This window comes from Bradysia coprophila, assembly GCF_014529535.1.
Source record: "Bradysia coprophila strain Holo2 chromosome X unlocalized genomic scaffold, BU_Bcop_v1 contig_98, whole genome shotgun sequence".
NCBI lineage: Eukaryota > Metazoa > Arthropoda > Insecta > Diptera > Sciaridae > Bradysia > Bradysia coprophila.
Window position 1 is genome coordinate 184,019 of NW_023503371.1, and position 20,103 is coordinate 204,121.

A 20,103-nucleotide genomic window follows, 5' to 3' on the forward strand; every position below is an offset into this window, starting at 1 on the left:
ATTTTTCTTTGTTTATTTGACAGTTTGCTCTCTAACGGCTCTCTCACGGAGTACTTTTTTTAAGTGGAATGGGCACAACATTTCCGTACCTAATTTCCGTTTCCTGGTATAGGTAGCTCTTGCCACTTGGTTAGTACGGTGTATCAATTTTTTATACTTAAAAATTCGCATCCAGCCCAGCTGATCTAACTGCTTCGTTACTTTTTCCAATCCGACTAATTTTGAATATCGCTCAGCCGTTTGAATGTATTTTTGGAGTATCATAAATTGAGGGATGCTACTGCTACGACAAAGAATCTCAATTTAATATAAAAACTGTCTGTACGGTATGCACTTTCCTTCACCTCTCCAATGATACCTTACATCGTATGCAGTAACATGGTAAGTGTACTTTTAGAAGCGAATTACCGGAGCAGCAGCACCCTAAGGGTGTTTTTGTGGCTCATCACTTCATCTTAGTGAAAAGTTTCTAACGGTATCACCGACGTCAAGGTCATTTTCGATTTAAACGAATTGATTATATTATGAAATTCTGCCAAAAACTTTCCGGCAATTCGCGACCGAAGCAAGTAATTTTTTTGCAAACTAACGCTCAAACTACATCGGCTCGGTAAAGGCAATGTTCCAACAGGTGAACACCGAACGTGACAGAGTTCATTTATGAAAATTCCAATTACAAATTTGATAGTTGAATTGTAAGGGACATAAACATGGGATGTTGGATTTGAAATAACTGCAAACTCTAACCTCAGTAAAATCTGTCATTTAAGTTTCAAAAAAGAACTCAAAACTACTTGGAATACTAACAGGAATCTACTCTTTTAAAGTCAAATAAGACAAACAAGTCGAATTTCTTTTTGGGCTTTTCGTGTGCTCTGATTTCGTGGAAGATTGCCTTTTCTAACGAACCAAGGAAGAAGGAACAAGTAGAAACATTTAGACTTCGTCTCCGCAGGACAGTCACTTCAATGGCCATACTAAAGCTATCACGTTTGTTTCCGGTATCAATAGACACTTTTGAGTGGCTTACTAATTAAGATTGATGCTATCACGTTCAATGCGAAGAAGGAGGACTGAGACTGTCGGAATAAATTTATTGTCATTTTTTCCCGCTATAATTATTCTTCAAATAGACGTACTGTGTGTCAGATTTTCTAATAAAAAGTATATTCGTCGAGTTTGTACTCACGTGTGTTTGGTATCATTGGAAAGGAGAGAGCTGTAGTAACGAGGTCTGATAGGTTTTTCTTTTTTTAGTGGCTTTATGGCGGCAAAGGAGCCCTTGGAAGTTTTCCGACGTAGTCAAATTTCCTCAATTTCTTGTCACAACCTTGGACAGCGACGACCAACGGCTTCCGCAGTATCGTTGGACTATCCTGGTAGACTACTCTCTACATTGTCAAACTTTTTTTGGCCGCTGCTGTCCAAGAGATTCCGAAATCGAAAACCAAAAAAATTGTTCCACTAAATTGTCAGGGAAGACTAACGATTCTGTAGAGCCATCGATCATACGGATCTGATGTGGCTTGAATCTCAGTTGTTCGATACCTTGGCAAATTAATTCTTAAAAGGCGAAAGTTTTCCATAATTTTCGATTGAAGATGATTTGCATTCCGGTGGATCTTAGCATCTCTTTAAGCTAGATGTTGATATAAATAAGAAAATGAATGAAAGACCATGAAAGGTTTTTTTTTCTTTTCTTTTTTTGACCATTTTTATTTGACTCTCACTTAGACGAATGCCGTCCAATTAGAAGTTACAACTCTAAATTATTTGCCCATTTATATCTTATCAGTCATACAAAAATTCATTTATTAAACCTAGTGGATGTTAAAGTTATTTTGTTGTAGTATAAAAAACACATTTTCTTTTGCAACTATTTTTTTCTCGTTTTTTTTGTTTGTTTCTTCTTCTCATCCTTTCTATTCTACCCCATCAAAAACGGAGTTATAATTATTACATCACTTCTAAGTTAAATCAACACGAAAAGAAACAAAGAAAGAAAATAATTACACAAAATCACACAGAGCCCTCACATAGTCATTCATGTGTTTGTAAAATAGTAAACGTACTTTGTGAACGTACCAAAAAAAAATGCAGAAGTTACGGATCCAAGTGGATATGGTGCTACCATCCCAAAAACAAATAAATTGTGTTACGTGTGATCAGTAGGGGAAAAATATTTACCACAAAATCCCGAAAAGAAAATTGTTTTCCGCGTACTTTCGATTGAGAATAAAATTTCATATCCACAAGGAATTGGAAATTTTTTAGTGTTTTGTGTGTGCTTGGTCTTTGTAATGTGTTTCATAGGTGTATTACCAAGATGGGAATTTTTAATTCCATTTTGATTCAGAACAAATATTTTTTGTTTTTCTTTATATCCCGCGTTTGTATCTGTGGTAGCAGTTTTGTTTAAGTTTTATTTACAGAATTTGCGATGTGAAATCAAGTAAATCAAACGAATTTAATTCATTTAACGATCAACGCTTCATTTTTCTTCATTTTTAACGGAGACATTTTGTTTGCTTGAATGATTTTATCAAATTTAAAAAAAAAAAACGGAAAAGAAAAAGTCAATTGGCGCCGACAAAAAAACAAAACAAAAAAGATCGGAAAACTAAATGAATTGAACATTTACAATTCATCGTGTTCCGATTCTGTTTCCTCAACTTCACCGGGTGTTACATTGTTATCATCCTCATCATCCTCATCTTCGTCATCATCATCTTTGCTACTTTCGGCGCTCTTTGCTTCGGCTTCGGCCTTCTTACGTTCCTCTTCGTCTTGAGCGTCTTTCATTTTCTTTTCACCCTCTTGTGTTGCCTTGGCAGTAGCTGCAGCTTTGCTGGCTGTTGCCAGATCATCGGTGATCAAGAAATTGTCGAAAATGGTGCCCGATTTCACTTGCCACAAGTCCAAACCGACCGTACACACTTCTTCGCGTAGATACAATGATGAATCGGCTTGATATTCTGGATTGTCAATTTCTGGATGTTCCCATACACCTTTGTAGTCTGGATTGTCGATCTGTTCGGACGGGAAAAAAAGCGTTTCATGAATAAGTCCGTTCAGTTAAGATAGATTTCGTGTCTTAGACTTACTTGTTTTGGTGCCCATTCGCCCTTATAATCTGGATTATCAATCATTGGTGGTTCCCATTCGCCGTCCATTTCATCGTCCCAATCTTCTGGTTTCGATGCATCTGGATCTGGGATGTGTTCTGGCTTGTCCCAATCTTCTGGTTTCTTGTCATCTGGATCGGCAATGGTTGGCTAAAGAAAGAAAAACACCGTCAGCACCTCAACGATCATCGTTAAATTTTCATTTTCATCTTACTCTTTCGTCCCAGTTGTCTGGTTTCGATGCACTTGGATCCTTGATTTTCTTTGGTGCCAAAAAGTCCCAATCATCTTCCAAGTTACCGGATTCAACCTTTTCATTATCGATCAACACTTCGTATGTGTTGTCTGGTTGAACGACCAATGTGTAGAAATGTGTGAATACGTCGTCTTTGCAACGGATCTCCTTGTTGATCAAATGATTTTTGCCCTTGTAACTGAAGATGACATGTACTTTCTTGGTGCCGGGTCCGCAAATGTCCGGTCCGAACATAAGAAGATATGGACTTTCGCCGTGCATGTCCTTTTGGTCCAACGAACAATCGAATACTTTCAAGTAACCGCCACCGCAATCGATGTTTTGTTCATGTTTCACGGAGAATTGGACTACCAAAGGCTTATCCTTGTTGCTGAATGGTTTGAATTTGTGAGACAGAGCATAGAAACGGGCATCTTCGGATGTTTGTAAACCTAGAAATTCGAAAATATCGAAATTAGTATAATGCGGTTGTCTACAGGGAATTGCTTAATTCGACGGTAGTGAAAATTGTGTTTCATTTTCCAACGGGCTAAAGCAACAGTCGGAACAATGCTTCAGTTCAACCGTTGAATTGAAATTTATGTTGGAGTTTCACTAAAGAAAACTAAAAAATGAACTTAGAATTCTACCTGATGAACTCCCAAATAAGCAATGTGATATTACACAACGAAGTAATTAAAGAGAAAAAGTTATGACAAAAATTCTACCTGCGTGTGGGTATTTGGTATATGCATCGCACATTAGTCACATATAGATAACCACTTCAAACAGAGACAATTTTAATTTTAACTTTTTCATTTAATCTCTAATAGCTTATCGGCAACGCATACATACGCACGATTGACTTGCGATAGGAATGCGTGTTGTATCCTACTCTTCAGCAAATATTATAGCGAAAATAGACATTTTAGAAAATTGAAACTCATGAGCCCTCGTTTGCAACCGTGTTAAATTGGTTTTTGATTAGGCAATATTGTGGACATTTGTCACATTCCGCTTATCGATTTCGTAACGAGCTCGTTTGGACCGTTAGAATGTCAATTTTCGAAAGACATAATGATTGGGAAAGTATTGTCATTTTGACACGAAGACACGAAATATTGATACCTCACTCAAACCAACCGGTATAGGAATATTATTCTTGGACGTGACCAAACATGAGAAGATCTAAACGATGAATCACACTCTGGTTGTGGTTTAGGTAAATTTTTGTAAATAGAAGAACATTCATCAGAGGACTGGTGATTGCTTTTACTAATTACATAGTGAACAGTCTATCAAATAGAAATGCAAACTGATGCAGCTGATGTCCATTTCAACTGCTAAAGTCGTACAATTTGAATAACGTAAATCGAAGTTTCTCCATTTCATGTCCTCTCTCTGCAAGTGCAATGTTACTATTTATGTGCCGCTGATAAAACTTTAAGAATATAGACCTCGTTAAGTCTGGATCGTGTGATTGAGTTGGATGTTTTACAGACAACGTACAGTCGGAGAAATATAGATTTCGGGACCTTTAGAGATATCATCGTTTCTTTAATTCTCGCAATTTCGATTTGAAATAACATGCGAAATTAGAGAATACATGAAAACGATGATGTCTCTTAAAATCCTGAAATCTAAAATCGATCGTTAAAATTGTCGACAAATGTTACAATGTGATCAGTGGAAATACGTTAATTGGAAAGATCAATCAAGTTACACTCCGACTTTACGAGTGATCGTTGACAAAAATTAGAGGAACTACGCCCACTACAGAGTTGGTTCAAGTGAAATTGACCTCCCCACTCAATTCAGCCGAATAAGATTTGTTGTGATTGACCAGATTAAGTTCATTGGAACACGTGGTCGAGTGCAATCAGCAATCTTTGATTCGAAATTCACGGCGATTGTTGTGCATTAGTGATGCGATAAACATCCACAAATTGCTTTAGAGTCACGCATTTATGCATGCAACAGAGTCAAAATTAATCGACAATGTTTCTGTGAGTAATAAAACTGCATTGGCATGTGTGTGTGCTAAATTGATTCTCTTTAGATGATTGCGCTGGGACCACGTGTGAATTGTGGCGGAAAATGACCGATTTATCGTTTACAATTTAAAAAATATTAAGCAAAATGAGCTGACAGATAAAAGAGTCTGTTGCACAGCGTATATGTATTTCAGCTTCAACGCAATTTTTTTTGAATGAAATCCATCGTGATTCGCATCTTTACTACGTGTTTTTAGTGTTCTAAATTTATTGTTACAAAAAAAATGAATGAACTTTTCTCGCTTTTCTTGTGCTTTGTAATATTATTTTGACATCGTGTCAGTGCGTTCTGTCCTGGCATGTGACCAAAACAAATAATAAATTATAAAAAATTTAAAAAAACGAAGTGGAAATGAGACTCGTAAATTTTTAAAGAAAAACACACACGATTGGGGTGATTGGATGATCACAATCAAAACAATTCATTTTTTTTTTCAATTAGAGTTCCCGTTCGAATGTCTGGTGTATTGGAAATTCGATTCCCATGAGACAAATGAATTTTTTAACATTTTTCAGTATAATCGAATAAACATTGAACGTTTTATCGGAAAAATTGAAAATATTTCATTCATGGCACAAACAGAAAAACTCAACGAATTGATTGTATGAAGAAAAAAAAAATGAATTAAGGGGAAAAAAGACGTTTGCTTTCATTTGACACGTATATGCATTCTTATTGGTTATTTTCTCACCATTGTCAGCTTCCTCGTCGTTGAAGAACTTTCCAGCGGTCCGAACAAATTTACCGAATTCTTTGCCACTTTTCTCGCTGTACACCCATGTATCTTTCCATTTATCTAAAAAAGAAATTAAATCGAACTGTGAAACGGATCATCATAATAGTAGTCACCGAAGCGAAATAAATGGTTTTCTGTGTTAAAAATGCGAATCAAGAAACCGGCTACAAAATGGCACACCCATATGTAACACCGTATTTCTGAATCAAATAATTGGATTTTTACATTGAATTAATGGCACTCACCGTCGGTAAAGTTTTCTTCGAAAAATACTTCACAACTTACAGCAGCCAAGACTGTAAAAACAGTCAAAACTTTTAAGAAAACTCGCATTTTCCAATTGAGATTTAAACTGAAATACGTTCACACACTTTAAATGACAAGCCACGAATGAAAATCGAAACTATTTGTAATTTGACAAATAAGTTACTTCGCGAACGAACTGCGCCGCTACGTACGAATCGTTCCGTCTCTTACCGTTTGTCTGACCGTAGATGAGAACCGGCGAAACAGTACGATACGAACGTACATCGTTTCGCTGTTACATTTCATTGAATTGACAGAGGTTTTTCACATACGTGTCTGATTAATTTAATGGATAAGAGCGAAACAAAAAATGCATTTTGTGTCGTGTATTGTTGTTCTTATGACAGACAGACATATGGTAGGTTCTCATTGGCTGATAGAATAGTACGCAGTGCAGTAGATGATTCTTGTAGTCGAAGCGTTTAATGTTAGAACGTGTGCGATCAGACACCCACCGATTATGGAATATTGAAATCGGTTTAAAATAACGAAAGTTAGTTTCGTGTGCGAAAGAAATATTGAAGATGCGAGTAATAGGTTTGTTCCAAGTAGCTGTAAACACGAACTTTGACAACCCGAATAACGACAATTTCATACACAGCAACATAGCTTACGTGATATTTCATACAAATCGAGCACGGTCGTCTACGCGATTTTCACAGAGATATTATTGAGGTTATGGTTCTGTGGATGAAATTTGACAATTCATATGGCCTTGGAACAAACCTATGCACATGCATCAAAGAACTCTTTAAATTAAATCAACTAACGCAAAAGTCCTCGCTTATTCATTTAAACCAGCAAGCAGACGTTACCCACTGAGTGCCCAAAAATCAGGGATTTTTTCCAAAAATTTTCTCGAGTTTTCATTCCATTGCATGTAAAATTCTGTATCCTGTTTTGGGCGGTTGATTTGATTTTCCATGCATCCCTCATATCCTTCCAGAATCTTGCTAACGAAACAATTTTTCCTCATTCCGAAAGCCAATTTTTGAGACGACACTGACACTTCTCCGAAAATTCTTTTTTATGTGCGTGTAACGTGCATTTTATAGCGACTTTTAGCAAAAATTTTGTTTGTCAATGAGAGAGTTACAGCACTAGTAATGTGGTTCGTCGTGATTGGTTGGATTTCGAATTTATTACGCGGTGTAGGTATAACGAATTTCCACGTTTACGAAGGGAAATTCGAAAATGTTCATTTGTTCTGATAAATGAATGAATTTGCAATGTTATCAATTGACTGACCTAGAATGGAACATGTTAAAGGTATATCCATTATGGTTAAAAAATTTGAATGGAAATGTAAATGTATGGCTTGAATACGGTGAATACGAAATGGCAGAAGTTTATCGGGTCAATCTGGGATATCTGTATTCACTGATAGAGACATAGGTCATTGTAGACTAATTGTCACCAGCTAATGCTAACAAGTCGCAAATCACATTGAGTATTTCCAGATTTTTACACTTCCTCGTGCTGTCAAAGATCGTCGTCTTTAAAGGATTTTTAACGACTTAATTTCCAATGAAAAGTCCAGATTATTTTTATAGAAATCATTGTCTTTGAATTCTGTCTTCGTCTTTATTCTGAGGTCTTCCAAGGCCTTTTACTCATCCGACAGAATAATTTTTTTAATCGATTTCCTAGTGTTTCTACTATACATCTGATGCTGTTGAACATCTCATGGTTTTCCCCAATTTTTAATTTTTTCTTGGCTTCCTACATCCATTTTTTTATGGTCATAGGATATACCAAAATCACGGATTTTTTCGCCAAACATTTTCCAATTCTTTGCCAGTTTTTCCTGAATTTTCCGAGGGATAATAATTAGGCTACCCACCTAAAAAATTTGTAAACTAATTACGAAAATTAGATCTGCACGATCTCCAGGGCGTTTAAGTACTCGTGAGGTATAGAAAAAAAAATTGGTAAAAATGGTATTAATAGTATATTACTTCCGAGGTTCCAATTTGTGTATTTGATAAGTGGGGTGTTACAGCCCGACCCGAAGGGGAGGGCTGTATTCCCCACTTATCAAATAACAACTTGGAACCTCGTAAGTACAATGCTTTACGTGATTAGACAATGTAAATGAAAATGAAACATGCCGTAACACGTAAATTTATTTAATCCATTTATTCCACTTTACACCAAAAACTTCTAAAAGTGGAATTTTACGCTCTTTAACGTTGTAGTATGAGTTGTAGTACGTCGTTCAATCAAAATCAACCATTTTTAAGACTTTTAAAGTATTTGGTAAAATTAAGTTTTTTCCTATTTAATCCATTTAATCCAATTTTTATTCCATTAAATCCATTAAATCCATTTAATCCATTAAATACATTTAATACCATTTAATCCATTTAATCTAGAAGTGAGTCACCCCTCGGTATTTTCCAGAAAAATTCATTTGAAAAATGAAAAATTTGGAAAATGTTTGTAAAAATTAGGAAAATGTTTCTAAAAATTGGGAAAATATTTTGCCTGAAAAAAAAAAAGTTTCAGAATACACAAAATTGATTAAGTATTCTGAAGACGACTCGAGAAAGTCTACATTGACACAATTTTAAATTTCGCGGACATTCCGAAAAATGACAACCAACAGCGTTGCGCTCGTTACACGCTATACATATTCTATCATTTTCTCATGCAGAGATTTTCGACGAAAGAAAGAGAACTTTACCGGCTTTGTGGGCTTTATGCTCACCGTCACTTCGTAACATAAAACATAAGCAAAACTTGGAGCGCTGCAAAAACCATTCATTCATTCTAAAACTGATTATTAACAATAAGTGAAGCTATCACAGTCATTCTAATTGAAACCGAAATAAAATTCGAACCGGTGAGTATTTTATAATTTGAAATTGTTGCTCATCACTTTGTTCTGTTGAGTACATAAAATTTAATTGTTTTTCTCCGATTTGAATAGTTTTTTTTCGTGTGTTGCGATTATTATTTTTTGGTTTGTGACGTCACACGATTCGATTAATGTTTTTTTTTTCGTCCTTTTTTTAAACGGTTTTTCCTATTTGAATACATTTTCATTTCATTTTCAGAAAATGTAAAGTTGATTCGCTCAAATTAACAAAATTAAGACAAAAAAAATGGTGCTATTCCTTGTCGAGATATTGGTATATAAATTTTGTATTGTTGTTTTGCAACTCTCTGTGAAAAATCAATGTTTGAAAACGGTCCAACGGCTTGGCTTTACATTCATGTTGAAGTACATAAATATATGTTAATGTATAATGTGTGCATATATATAGGTACTGTAAACGGTCGAATGTTTTGTTTAGTCAGTTTGAATTTAATTGCACTCGCATTTAAAATACTATGAATTATGTTGTAATTTCAATATATTTTACTGTGGTTTATGTGCAAATATATGTTCCGACAACACATAAACACAGTATATCCGTAACGCCAGAAATGGTTATAATACCATAAATGTGTGGTCATTAATTCCATAAAGACAGGAGCAAAGAGGATGACAATAATACGTCCGGAATGGAATTTTCAATATAATATTGTTCCTAATTAAATGCCAAGAGTTTGTCCGTTGACATATTTAAAAATGTATAATTGTCAGCAAAGCTAAAAACTTCTCACTCAAATAAAGCCGACTCGTTAGAAAATTCCGGTGAAAAAGAGCCTCTACCGAAATCGGGCAGGTCATTGCATACACTTTCAGGACAAATAGGGTCTGATTGGGTTTTAATTAATTGACACTGAGATATGAGTAGTTGAAAAAATTGATAAAAATTTGACTATTTTGGTGAACATCTAGAGATGTTTGTCTGTTTGGAAACGCAACAAAGGCATTAAAAACTGAGACCAATAGCTATCAGGTAAAACCCTGATCGCTATTGGTCTCAGCTTGGCAATGGCACCAAAAGTATCGTTCATAAATAACGTCCTATTTGTCCTATCAGTGCTGCCAGCAGATTCAAATCATCAATAGCTCGATAACAATGCATTCTTTTGAAGTCAAATGATAACCTATCCCCTAAATTCACGCCAAAAGTGCGCCGAAAATTTAAATGTTTATAACTGACAGTTGGGCAAAATAACGCTGACGCCATATAATGTTAAAAACTGAGCGTTAAAATGATCCACTACGCGATATATTTTGAAATAGAAGGCGCACTTACGGCATGAATGGGGGACAATGAATGGAGATTGCCGTGAGTTTTATGTTGATACGTATGCAGCTATGAAATCATGGATGGCGTCATTTAAGAAAGGAAGCTACTTCTTTGTTGAATCGTAAATTCAGCTATGAAAATGCATAGATGTCGCCACTAGAGAAAAGGGTAAAAAACTCACCAGACTTGTCCCATTTCGGTAGGCTGTTTTTCAAAAGAATCTCTCTCACATCTTCTATTTTAATTTGTCCTTTTTTATGTCACTCACTCACTAAAGGTAAGATATATAGAACTCTCGCTCGGTAGAACTAAACTTTAGTGGGTAGTTTTGTTATTCATCAATAACGGAGAAGCAATGCCCTTCTAATGATTGAGTTACTCCTAACAAGCTGTTCAATTTTAATAACATCAAACCAATTAATCGAAACTTTAGTTTCTCCTCGTGTGCTCCTAAAATTCGATTCACAATAAAATAATTTATCTGTGAGAAGATAGGTACAAGGCCTGTGCGACGATCCATACATATATTTTTTTAAATTCTCATACATTTAGTGTGACAACTGACAATGGAGTTAGGGTTTCACGAAAATCCTGATTTTTGCGTTCCGTAATTTATGAACGACCCCTAATGACATTTAAACTATTCGTTTAGAGTAATATAAATAACGAAAATGGCTTACGCATTTTAACTCTTGTTTTCAGCCAAAATGCCAGAAGGGGAAGTAGCTGAAAAGAAGCGTGGACGCCAGCCGGCAGCAGCTAAAGAAGATAAAGTAGGACTTTTTACGACAACCTGACACATTCGAAAAATGTGTGCTAAATTTTCCCTTGCTTCCCACAGAGTGAATCAAAGAAACGTGCTCACGATCCATCACCAAAATCAGCCGATGAATCTGTACCAGTTTCCGAAAATGGTTCCCAGCCGAAACGAGGCCGTGGTCGTCCGAAGGGCAGCAAAAAGACAGCAAAGCCGAAAAAGCCATCAGTACCAGGACGCGGTCGCGGCCGACCAAAGGCATCATCAAACGACGAAGCAGCATCGGACTAGAAGCAGAGAGTGTTCCTTTCTGGAGGAAAGAGATGATTACTGCACAAAACAAAGAGTTCAAATTAAATTTAATCGAAAAAGAAAATTTTTAGAATTAAATGTGTCTCCCGAATTTGATTTGATTGACTTATAATTCACAACCTGTCCAAAATTATCATTTTACATTGAGTGTTTTCTAGAATGCCATTACAATAAAACGTGTCATTTTAAATAAATAAAATGAAAATAAATGTCGTCTATAAATTACTAAATAAGGGAGAAGATGTTTTCTTACCATTTCTGACCTGTCAGGGAGGAGTCCAGACGAGTCAATTAAATTGGAGACAAATCTATAAGCTTTTACTACAGACTATTTTAAGTCAATCAAAGGCCCTATCGAATAACCGAAGGAATTGAACGGAAAATCCTAGTTATTATAACCGCTCGGAAGATTCCAACAGCTTTTTAGTAATCTTTCGACAAGACATTTTGTACTCATTCACCCAGTGTATTTACCCAGTGCAGCAATACTTTTGCTATCCATGTATGCAGGAAGACCTCTGTTCGATTTGTCCTTGTCAATAAATCAATTTCCCGAAATCGTTCGAAGACCCAATATTCATCAATCGACCTGAATGTGTTTTGAAAAAACCCCTCCTATAATAATCATGTGGTTGAAAATGTAAACGAAACATCGAACAGCTTTTTTCTCTCTTCGATCGTTGAGTTTAATTATTTGACCCGACCGACCGTTCGTGCCAACGGGTCTAATGGATTTGCGTTTCCATATTACAATTTAGAAATCAGAGACTATCGAAATCATCAATCTGAATTTCTTCCAAAATGAGCGTACATTTAGTATTAGAACAAATAAGAAATATTTGAAAATTTCTGGGCGCCATACAATAGTACTCATATACAGATACACTGAATAGTGACACACCCTGGTTGAAACCGCACATCAAACGGTTCGCACAAATCGACCAAATATACTTCTCTACAAACATAAATGCCGCTCTTGTTTCATTGTAACAGTTCTTACTCTCTCATGCTGTTCAGTTTCGACGTTATAAAATCGACGAAGCATAGAGAAAAGAGACGATAGTGACCAAAGAGCAAAAATTCGTTTATTCGTTGTTGCGTTGAGTTGAAATTCGCTAGCGGAGGTTATTTATTATTTTCAATTTAAACTATCGATAAAGGGTAAGTGGAATAATTATTAAAAAAATCTACTTGCATTGATTGATCGAAATAATTAATTAAATTGGTTGGAAAAATGGTCAACTGCCGATAAAAAACATAAAAATCAATTTTCGGCGGCATAACCGCTTGTATATTTCTTTTCCTTTTTCAAGTGTGAAAATGGCGAATTTGGGAATAGAATTTAGTGGCGTCATAGAAAATATTTTTTGAAATTTTTTTTCTCCTATTTTAATGATTTTATTGTGGAATTTTATTATTTTTTCGTGAATTTTCGGAATTGGAACATATTTTTGATAAGAAATTTAGAATTTTTACGACTTTCAAAATATTTTTATTTTCTATTGAGAATTGTTATTGATACTATACCAAGAATTTTGATCGTTGAAAATATCCGATTTTCGAAATGTTCAGCAAGCAACCGGAATTTTATTAAGTCGCCAACTATTTTAAATTGCAAATGTTTTCGATCAATTTTGCCAATTTTCCAATGAATTTTAAATTCTAAATGGATGCCTCAAGGAAAAAAATTCAAATTTCTAATTAAACATTTGCCGATAATCCTACAATGCCGCGCAGTTTTCATTCAATTCGCAAAAGTGGTCGTTGCTCCAATTTTATTTAAACAATTATCGGACTCTCAGTGGTCACTTCTTTGTGTGCATTTTTTTTCCGCTACAGGGGACCAACGCCTAAAAAATTAGGACATCCCGCTAAAAAAACATAAAACTTTTCTTTCTAACCTGAAAATTCAAAAATGTCCGCTCTTATCTCACACATCGTAACAAAAAAAAATTTGATTGTGTGTGAAGTATATGAGACTTTGTTTTGGCGGTCGATTCCGACTGTAAAATTAATGTTGCTCTTTAGTGGCAATATAAACGTAACTGGCATATGAATGAGCGTAAAAAAAGTGTTTGAAGGAAAATAAATTGAAGAAAAAAAAACTTTATTGAGCAAGCCATGTTCAACCTTTGCTAATGAAATTACGCAATCGTTTTGTTGCATTTTTAAACAAATCACAAATTTTTGCAAATTGATTCTATTTTTTACGTTCTGCTTCGCAATATCAGCAAAGTTTGATAACTCGATATTTTGCAACGTTGTGTGCACCTCCTTGTTTAGATTATACTATGTCCTAGTTCCAGCATAGTTACGATGAAAATCCACATTGTACAACACTACATGCAAACAACAATTTTGTAATGTAGTGGACGAAAGATTTCAAGCAATATCGCGAGTTCTAGCCCGAATGAAGTAAGGGCGACAAGCGAAAGTGCCTAAAATCAATGGTCAACCACAGATGCATAAAAAACTTTTCATGCCTTGGGCATAAATTTCGCAATTTTTCTAGTAATTAAAGCACTCAGGATGAAATAATTATTTACGTATCTGTGGTGGACGGTATATTTTAGGCAATTTTGCAAGTTGTAGCCCGAACGAAGTGAAATTACGAAATTTAAGTATGGTTTCCAATCAACAAACAGTACTCCGTGAGATGCCAGTGAGAGAGCGTGCTGTCAAGTAAACAAAGGAAAAATTAAAAAAATTCAGTTTTGTCTCTCACACTAGTGAAAAGTCACGTTTTCATGTGATTGTTGCTCTCGGTTTCGTCTCGGATCAATAGACTTGACACGAAAACTCCACATTTCAATTCTATCTCTCCGAATGTCTTATCATTCAGTAGTAAGCCACCAACCTCAATCAGTACGGCATTCTATTGAATAATAGAAGAAAATTAAGTTTTTTTAGAGTTAGATTGAAAAATCATGCAACGCCGGAGCTGTGTTGTTTCGTGAACTTGACAAGGAAGGGAAAAATACATGACACTTGTTCGATTTAAGTAGAAAACTCGGAAACACGAATTAAATTACAGCGTATGACTCTCTAGCACAGTTCCTCCATCTATTTTTACTAAAATTCTATTTCCCAATGAAACGTCGATCCGAATCCCGTTTTTGTAAGCCGCTATCGCATCAACTTGCCATTAAACCAATTTACGATCATTTTCAGACCGATCAAAATGGCTGATGAAGGAAAGAAGAAACGTGGACGCCCAGCTGCCGTAGCAGCAGAAGCCCCAGCAGCAACTGAAGAAAAGAAATCCCCTGCACCACCGACAAAAGTGGCCAAGAAAAATGACGCCGAACCCGTTGCTGCAAGTACAGCAGCTAAACGTGGCCGAGGACGTCCTCCGAAGGGATCCAAAAAGAAAGCAACCCCATACGTCAAGAAAGGCGATTCAAAGGGACGTGGTCGACCACCAAAGAAGAGCGATTCAAAGTCATAGACGAAAACAGATAAGATACACACACATTACACAGATTACAAAAGAAAAGAAAACCCGTAAAATTTACACAGTGAATACCTCAAAAGATGAATATTTTTTAGTGCGAATGATTGTTTTATGAAACGCTCCGGTAACGAATTCCAAATTCCTTTAGAACATTAATAATTAACTGGTGAATTGTATACACAGTAGGTTCTCTTCAGCATTTTCATTAGCGGAGCTTCTTTTTTTACAAGTAATGATTGTAATTCGAATGGATTTCAATGTGTTCCGATTTTTTCGATTTTTACATTTTGCTTCTAAGACCCATTCGTAATTTTATTGAATTTTTGCATTTCATTATTATAAACACAACAAATGAAAGAGAAAAATCTGACTGAATTGCGTGTATTTTCGTTATAAAAAATATAATTAATCATCAGTCTTCGTTCGTATATTAGATAACGTACCTAAAACAATAATAAATTGAAATTCATGTATGCCATTTGAAGCGTTTTCCATGTATTTTACATAGGAATGTAATTTTGAAGAAAGAAAACAAAATGAATAAATAAAATAAATTCAATTTAACATGTGAGTTGTTACTCGTCAACCGAACCGAATTTCATATACCTTTTGAAGACTGAACCTTGGGGAATAATCGATTCAAGTTTATTTGAGGAAACTCAAAACGGTACCATACCTACGATAGGGTAAGCTAACAAATGATGGCATTACGACTACCGACAGCTTTACGAGCACCGTCGGCACATTACGAGCACCGTCGGCATTACGAGCAACGTCGGCATTACGAGCACCGTCGGCTTTACGATAATCGACGACATTACGAGAACTCTAACAAAAGAAAAGCCAATTGAGGGCTCCTATTGCAGTAGGTACTCGTATTCGGTAGTTTTACCCTATTGTGTCATATCGTCACAAGACCTTGAACAAAATGGTATTTTGTTGAGTGATTTCTACTATTTCCTGCCTGAAACTTGTCAAAAATTAATTTCATTTGAAAGTACGTAATTGTAGAAACAGAACCTGACCGTCGATTGGCTTCATTCATTGCTATCAGGTTACCTGTAACGTTGGTAAAACTCTTTCAGCTAAAATTTTACGTTTTATGCAGGGCCGGCCTGGCTACCTGAGGGCACATTGGGCATTTAGTTCATGGACACAACATCTTACAGATATGGGAATTTCAATAGATCAAACCAAGAGACGCAATCGAGCTTGCCCAATTTCGCCACATGACCCTGGGTTTCAGGTCAATTTTAAGATTAGGTCATCTCAGGTCAGGTCAAAATCGATAAAAACAAGTTCAGGGCAAAACAGGCTCAAGTATTTTCCGGTCAATTTTCCAGCTTTCATCTTGCCTGAAGACTATATCAGAGTATATCAACAGGCTGCTAAACGGAAATACTCTTCGTCTATCGTCGAAAGTAAAACCTCCCTATTAAAAAACGAGAATTGACTGCTTGAAGCCTAGTAACGTTTTTTTTTTCTCATTTCCAATCTCTTCCAATTGTCAGTCAACTACCATAGTCAACCTCGTAGTACTCGAACAGTGAACATCCCTACCCAACTACTCTTTCCATCGTGGTAGTCAACTACCAACGCTACCAACTAACAAAAATATCCATTTTATAAATACAGCAAACAGACATGGCCTTAACAAATTAATTTTCAGTGAAATATCAGTTCAACTGAATTTTTCCCTTTACCACAACAAGAATTTTGTCGATAATGATTTTCTAAAAATTGGTCGTGCGGAGACAAAACACGGTGATAGGTCCGTTACAGCAAGTAACATCGACAAATTCAAATCAAGGTTTTTTTTATCCCTTTACACAAATCTTGTCAAAACAGGAGAAAACCCTTCGACTGATTATAATTTCTGAATTTAAAAAACTTCAGCTGTTATTAACTTCTAACGGCTACACAGGATGCACATGTGGATAGTCTTGATATTAAGCGCTTGATACACACACCCATTTCTAGCAGCTTCTTGAAACTATTCAAACGCACTCCATTTGATCAGAAGTTATTTAATTTCTCAAATAGAAATGACAAACATCTTAAGCTTAAAAATGTTTTTTTTTCTTTGATTTTCTGTTTCTAACGTTTCTACGGGCTAAAAGACATCAATTCACATTTACCTCGATTTTTGAGATCAATATTTTTGTGGTAATTTGGTTTTGTTTCGAAAAAGAAAAAAAGAATTCAAGCGTCAGAGCCAGTTTCATTTTCGTTTTCCTCATTATTATCATCATCATCAGACTCTTCCTCTTCGGTGGATTCGTTTTTCTTCGATTTTGGTCTGCCGCGTCCTTTATTAGCACTTGCAGCACCTTTCTTATTTCCCTTTGCACTGCCATTTTTTTTGCTTCCTTTTGGTCGACCGCGCCCGCGTTTTTTCGCTGGTGGTGTATCGCTGTCTGAATCCTTTTTACTGGGTGCCGGCGAGCGGGCACGCTTTTTCGGTGTCGACAGCGTCTAGGATCAATTTAGAATTTTAGGCTTTTCTTTCCATTTATTTTGTTTAAAGAATTTTTTTTAAAATCATTCCCACCTTTCCTTCGACTGCTCTTCCTCCGCGTTTCTTCGTTTCGGTGTTTTCTGAGTCGGACATAATTGAGCACGTTGACGAAATGCAGATATGTACCTTGGAGAATTTTTGGAACGACGCGTTAACGGTTACAGTGTGACACAAATTAGTTGAATTGAAGTGCTAATCAATCAAGCAATCAATTTATTTTTAATGTGGCGTTTATTCGTGGTTGATATTCTATGTATTCAACAGGTTCAATATTTTCTTTTACATGAATCTGACGTTGGTATCTTACAAATTAGAGGATTCCGGACATTAAAAATGGCAATGGGTAAAAATTTGAGTTCAGAACTTGTCTACATGATGTTCAGCTATGCAGCATTGATTCAAAGGCCCATAGTCGGAATCGAAGACAAAAAATCTATTTTCACTTGGTTGAGGATCCTTAACTCGACAAAGTTAGTGATTCATTAAATTCAGAAAGGCACAACCGAAAATTCCAACGTTTCACGGGTATACAGGTATAAAGGTCATGAGATATCGATGTCACGGCAACATCATTTTTACTCACCGCGGTAACATTGAGCGGTGCTGTTAACAAACATTCACATTTTTTATTAAAGGCTCGGTAAGGATGTTTCGCCTTTTTTAGAGGAAAAGCTTTCCGTATTCTGCGCATTTGACAGATCTGTATCTACCAACTGATATACAAATAATTGTGCCAATTGTGGTGATAGATGGTATGTGTGTACACGAAAATTTGTTGCATGTTAGCAACTTTTTATGCCTTTCATTGGGAACGAAATTAATTTTTACCGATATTGTACTCTGTGAACTTCAAATAAAGTAGACAGAGGAGGAATGATATATGCGACAATGTAAACTACCATGGTATCGGGGGCGAATAGCACTTGAATAGCATTTAACACACAATGGTCTTTGGTTTGGAATTTTTTTTAATGAAATTCTTTTCGTCCCGCCGAATGGTCACTGTGTGGAAAATAGAGTCAAATTCTTTCAGTCAAAAGTCGCCATACTTGATGTTAGTTAATGTAATTTCTACAACATATATATACATATCCGAATGCAAGCAGTGGAACAATCACTTCATACGCCGATGGAAAAATTAAGAAAATTTACGTAAAAATTTTTACTTACTCGAAATCGCTTCGATTTCTTTAGTATCGGAACACTTAATAAACGATTGCTTACAGTCGGTGGGTTAGTTTATGTTACGCGAATAATTAAATAAAAAAATTTCTCTTCAAAAACTGTCCTTTCTCCACGGAACGCTTTATCAAACAATGGATCCCTTTGTCGTTCTGGCTGGCGTCTGCGTAATACGACTCGGATGGTAGTTGTATTATACATGGTGTGTGTGTTTTTTTTGCTCCTTCTATTCCATCGCACATAAGATATGGCTTTCGGATGTGCAATATAAATAGAACGGTTTTCATGTTTACCAACAGACTAGCCATGTTCACTATTTGGTAGTAATATTAGTGCGCGAAAATCTGCCCCAGAAAAAAAACGACTTGCAATGTAGAGATGTTGTCATGATATTTAAAGTTGTGCCGACGTGGATTTTCGAAAGCAGGATGCATAATTCATGTGCACACAAAAGAATCAGTTATTGCTACTCTCACACATGAGTGCAGACGAAGAATCCGATGATTTTACCATATAGAAATGGACCCGGTTTTGTTTATTGCATTTTTTAGTTCTATGAGGATTTTCTGTCTCTACTCGTCGAAGGGAAACAAGATTTTCCTGAATAATCAGTAACAATTCATCATCACATCGTATATACATGGGTAACTCCAGGGTTACAAATTTCGTCATTTCTGAGGCATAAAGTGAGCTGTGTTGGCTATGTTTTGCGGTAACAAATCAGTCTATAAATTTTCTAATACTCAGGATTAAGTGCTTTCATGCCAACAAGAATTGGAATTTTTAGCCTGCGAAGTGTGACTTGTGTGATCGAAGAAGTCGGCGTTACACGTTTGTGACTTTTCGAAATGTTTTCACCAAATGTAAACTGATTTCTGTAAACTTTCTTTTTCCCTGAAAGCTATGGTCAAGACGCGCAATATGAGGTTGGTAGCCCAACATTTGTGGGAGATAAAAGTGATATTTTTCAGGGGTCATTAATAGCCAGAAATATTTTTTTTCGAAATTGGTGGTTGTTGCCCCACAGAAAATGTTGCTTTAACTCAAAACCGTTTAAAAAAATGGTTACAAAATTTTTCGAGATAACCTCGACGAGTCAAAATTCGAGGATGACACTTATTACCACTGGAAAGCTGATTTCACCTACTTCACTCACCCAGCTAACCTGATCTAGCCAAAGTTATTTTTCTCGTGAAGTCATATGCTGTAGCTTTCGAATGACACCGATCTTCAGTTTTTATATGAAAAAAATTTAATTTTGGCAACGTTTGGGTC

The 20,103-nt window shown here is 35.9% G+C and overlaps 3 protein-coding genes across 5 annotated transcripts; 1 reads left to right on the forward strand and 2 right to left on the reverse strand.

Annotated features, from left to right (window-relative positions):
- Positions 1 to 1,700: 1,700 nt before the first annotated feature.
- LOC119070573 (calreticulin) lies at positions 1,701 to 6,630 on the reverse strand. The gene is made up of 5 exons (XM_037174980.1): positions 6,397 to 6,630; positions 6,107 to 6,211; positions 3,340 to 3,812; positions 3,105 to 3,275; positions 1,701 to 3,030 (listed from the first exon to the last, which is right to left on the reverse strand). Exons 1-5 carry the CDS (start codon positions 6,482 to 6,484, stop codon positions 2,638 to 2,640), a joined length of 1,230 nt encoding a protein of 409 aa, XP_037030875.1. The 5' UTR covers positions 6,485 to 6,630; the 3' UTR covers positions 1,701 to 2,637.
- A 1,065-nt stretch (positions 6,631 to 7,695) lies between these two features.
- Positions 7,696 to 11,706, forward strand: LOC119070574 (high mobility group protein I-like). Of its 2 annotated transcripts, none has more exons than XM_037174981.1 (3): positions 7,696 to 7,726; positions 11,308 to 11,378; positions 11,447 to 11,706. In XM_037174981.1, the coding sequence occupies exons 1-3, from the start codon at positions 7,711 to 7,713 to the stop codon at positions 11,651 to 11,653; spliced, it is 294 nt and encodes a 97-aa protein (XP_037030876.1). In that variant the 5' UTR covers positions 7,696 to 7,710; the 3' UTR covers positions 11,654 to 11,706. The 2 variants fall into 2 exon arrangements, with proteins under 2 accessions (XP_037030876.1, XP_037030877.1); XM_037174982.1 differs by lacking the exon at positions 7,696 to 7,726 and adding an exon at positions 9,138 to 9,302.
- A 5,433-nt stretch (positions 11,707 to 17,139) lies between these two features.
- LOC119070584 (high mobility group protein HMG-I/HMG-Y-like) lies at positions 17,140 to 18,982 on the reverse strand. 2 transcript variants are annotated; one of them, XM_037174993.1, is made up of 3 exons: positions 18,817 to 18,982; positions 17,680 to 17,838; positions 17,140 to 17,603 (listed from the first exon to the last, which is right to left on the reverse strand). In XM_037174993.1, the coding sequence occupies exons 2-3, from the start codon at positions 17,737 to 17,739 to the stop codon at positions 17,331 to 17,333; spliced, it is 333 nt and encodes a 110-aa protein (XP_037030888.1). In that variant the 5' UTR covers positions 17,740 to 17,838; positions 18,817 to 18,982; the 3' UTR covers positions 17,140 to 17,330. The 2 variants fall into 2 exon arrangements, with proteins under 2 accessions (XP_037030888.1, XP_037030887.1); XM_037174992.1 differs by having other exon boundaries at positions 17,680 to 17,772; positions 18,817 to 18,980.
- Between the last annotated feature and the right edge of the window lie 1,121 nt (positions 18,983 to 20,103).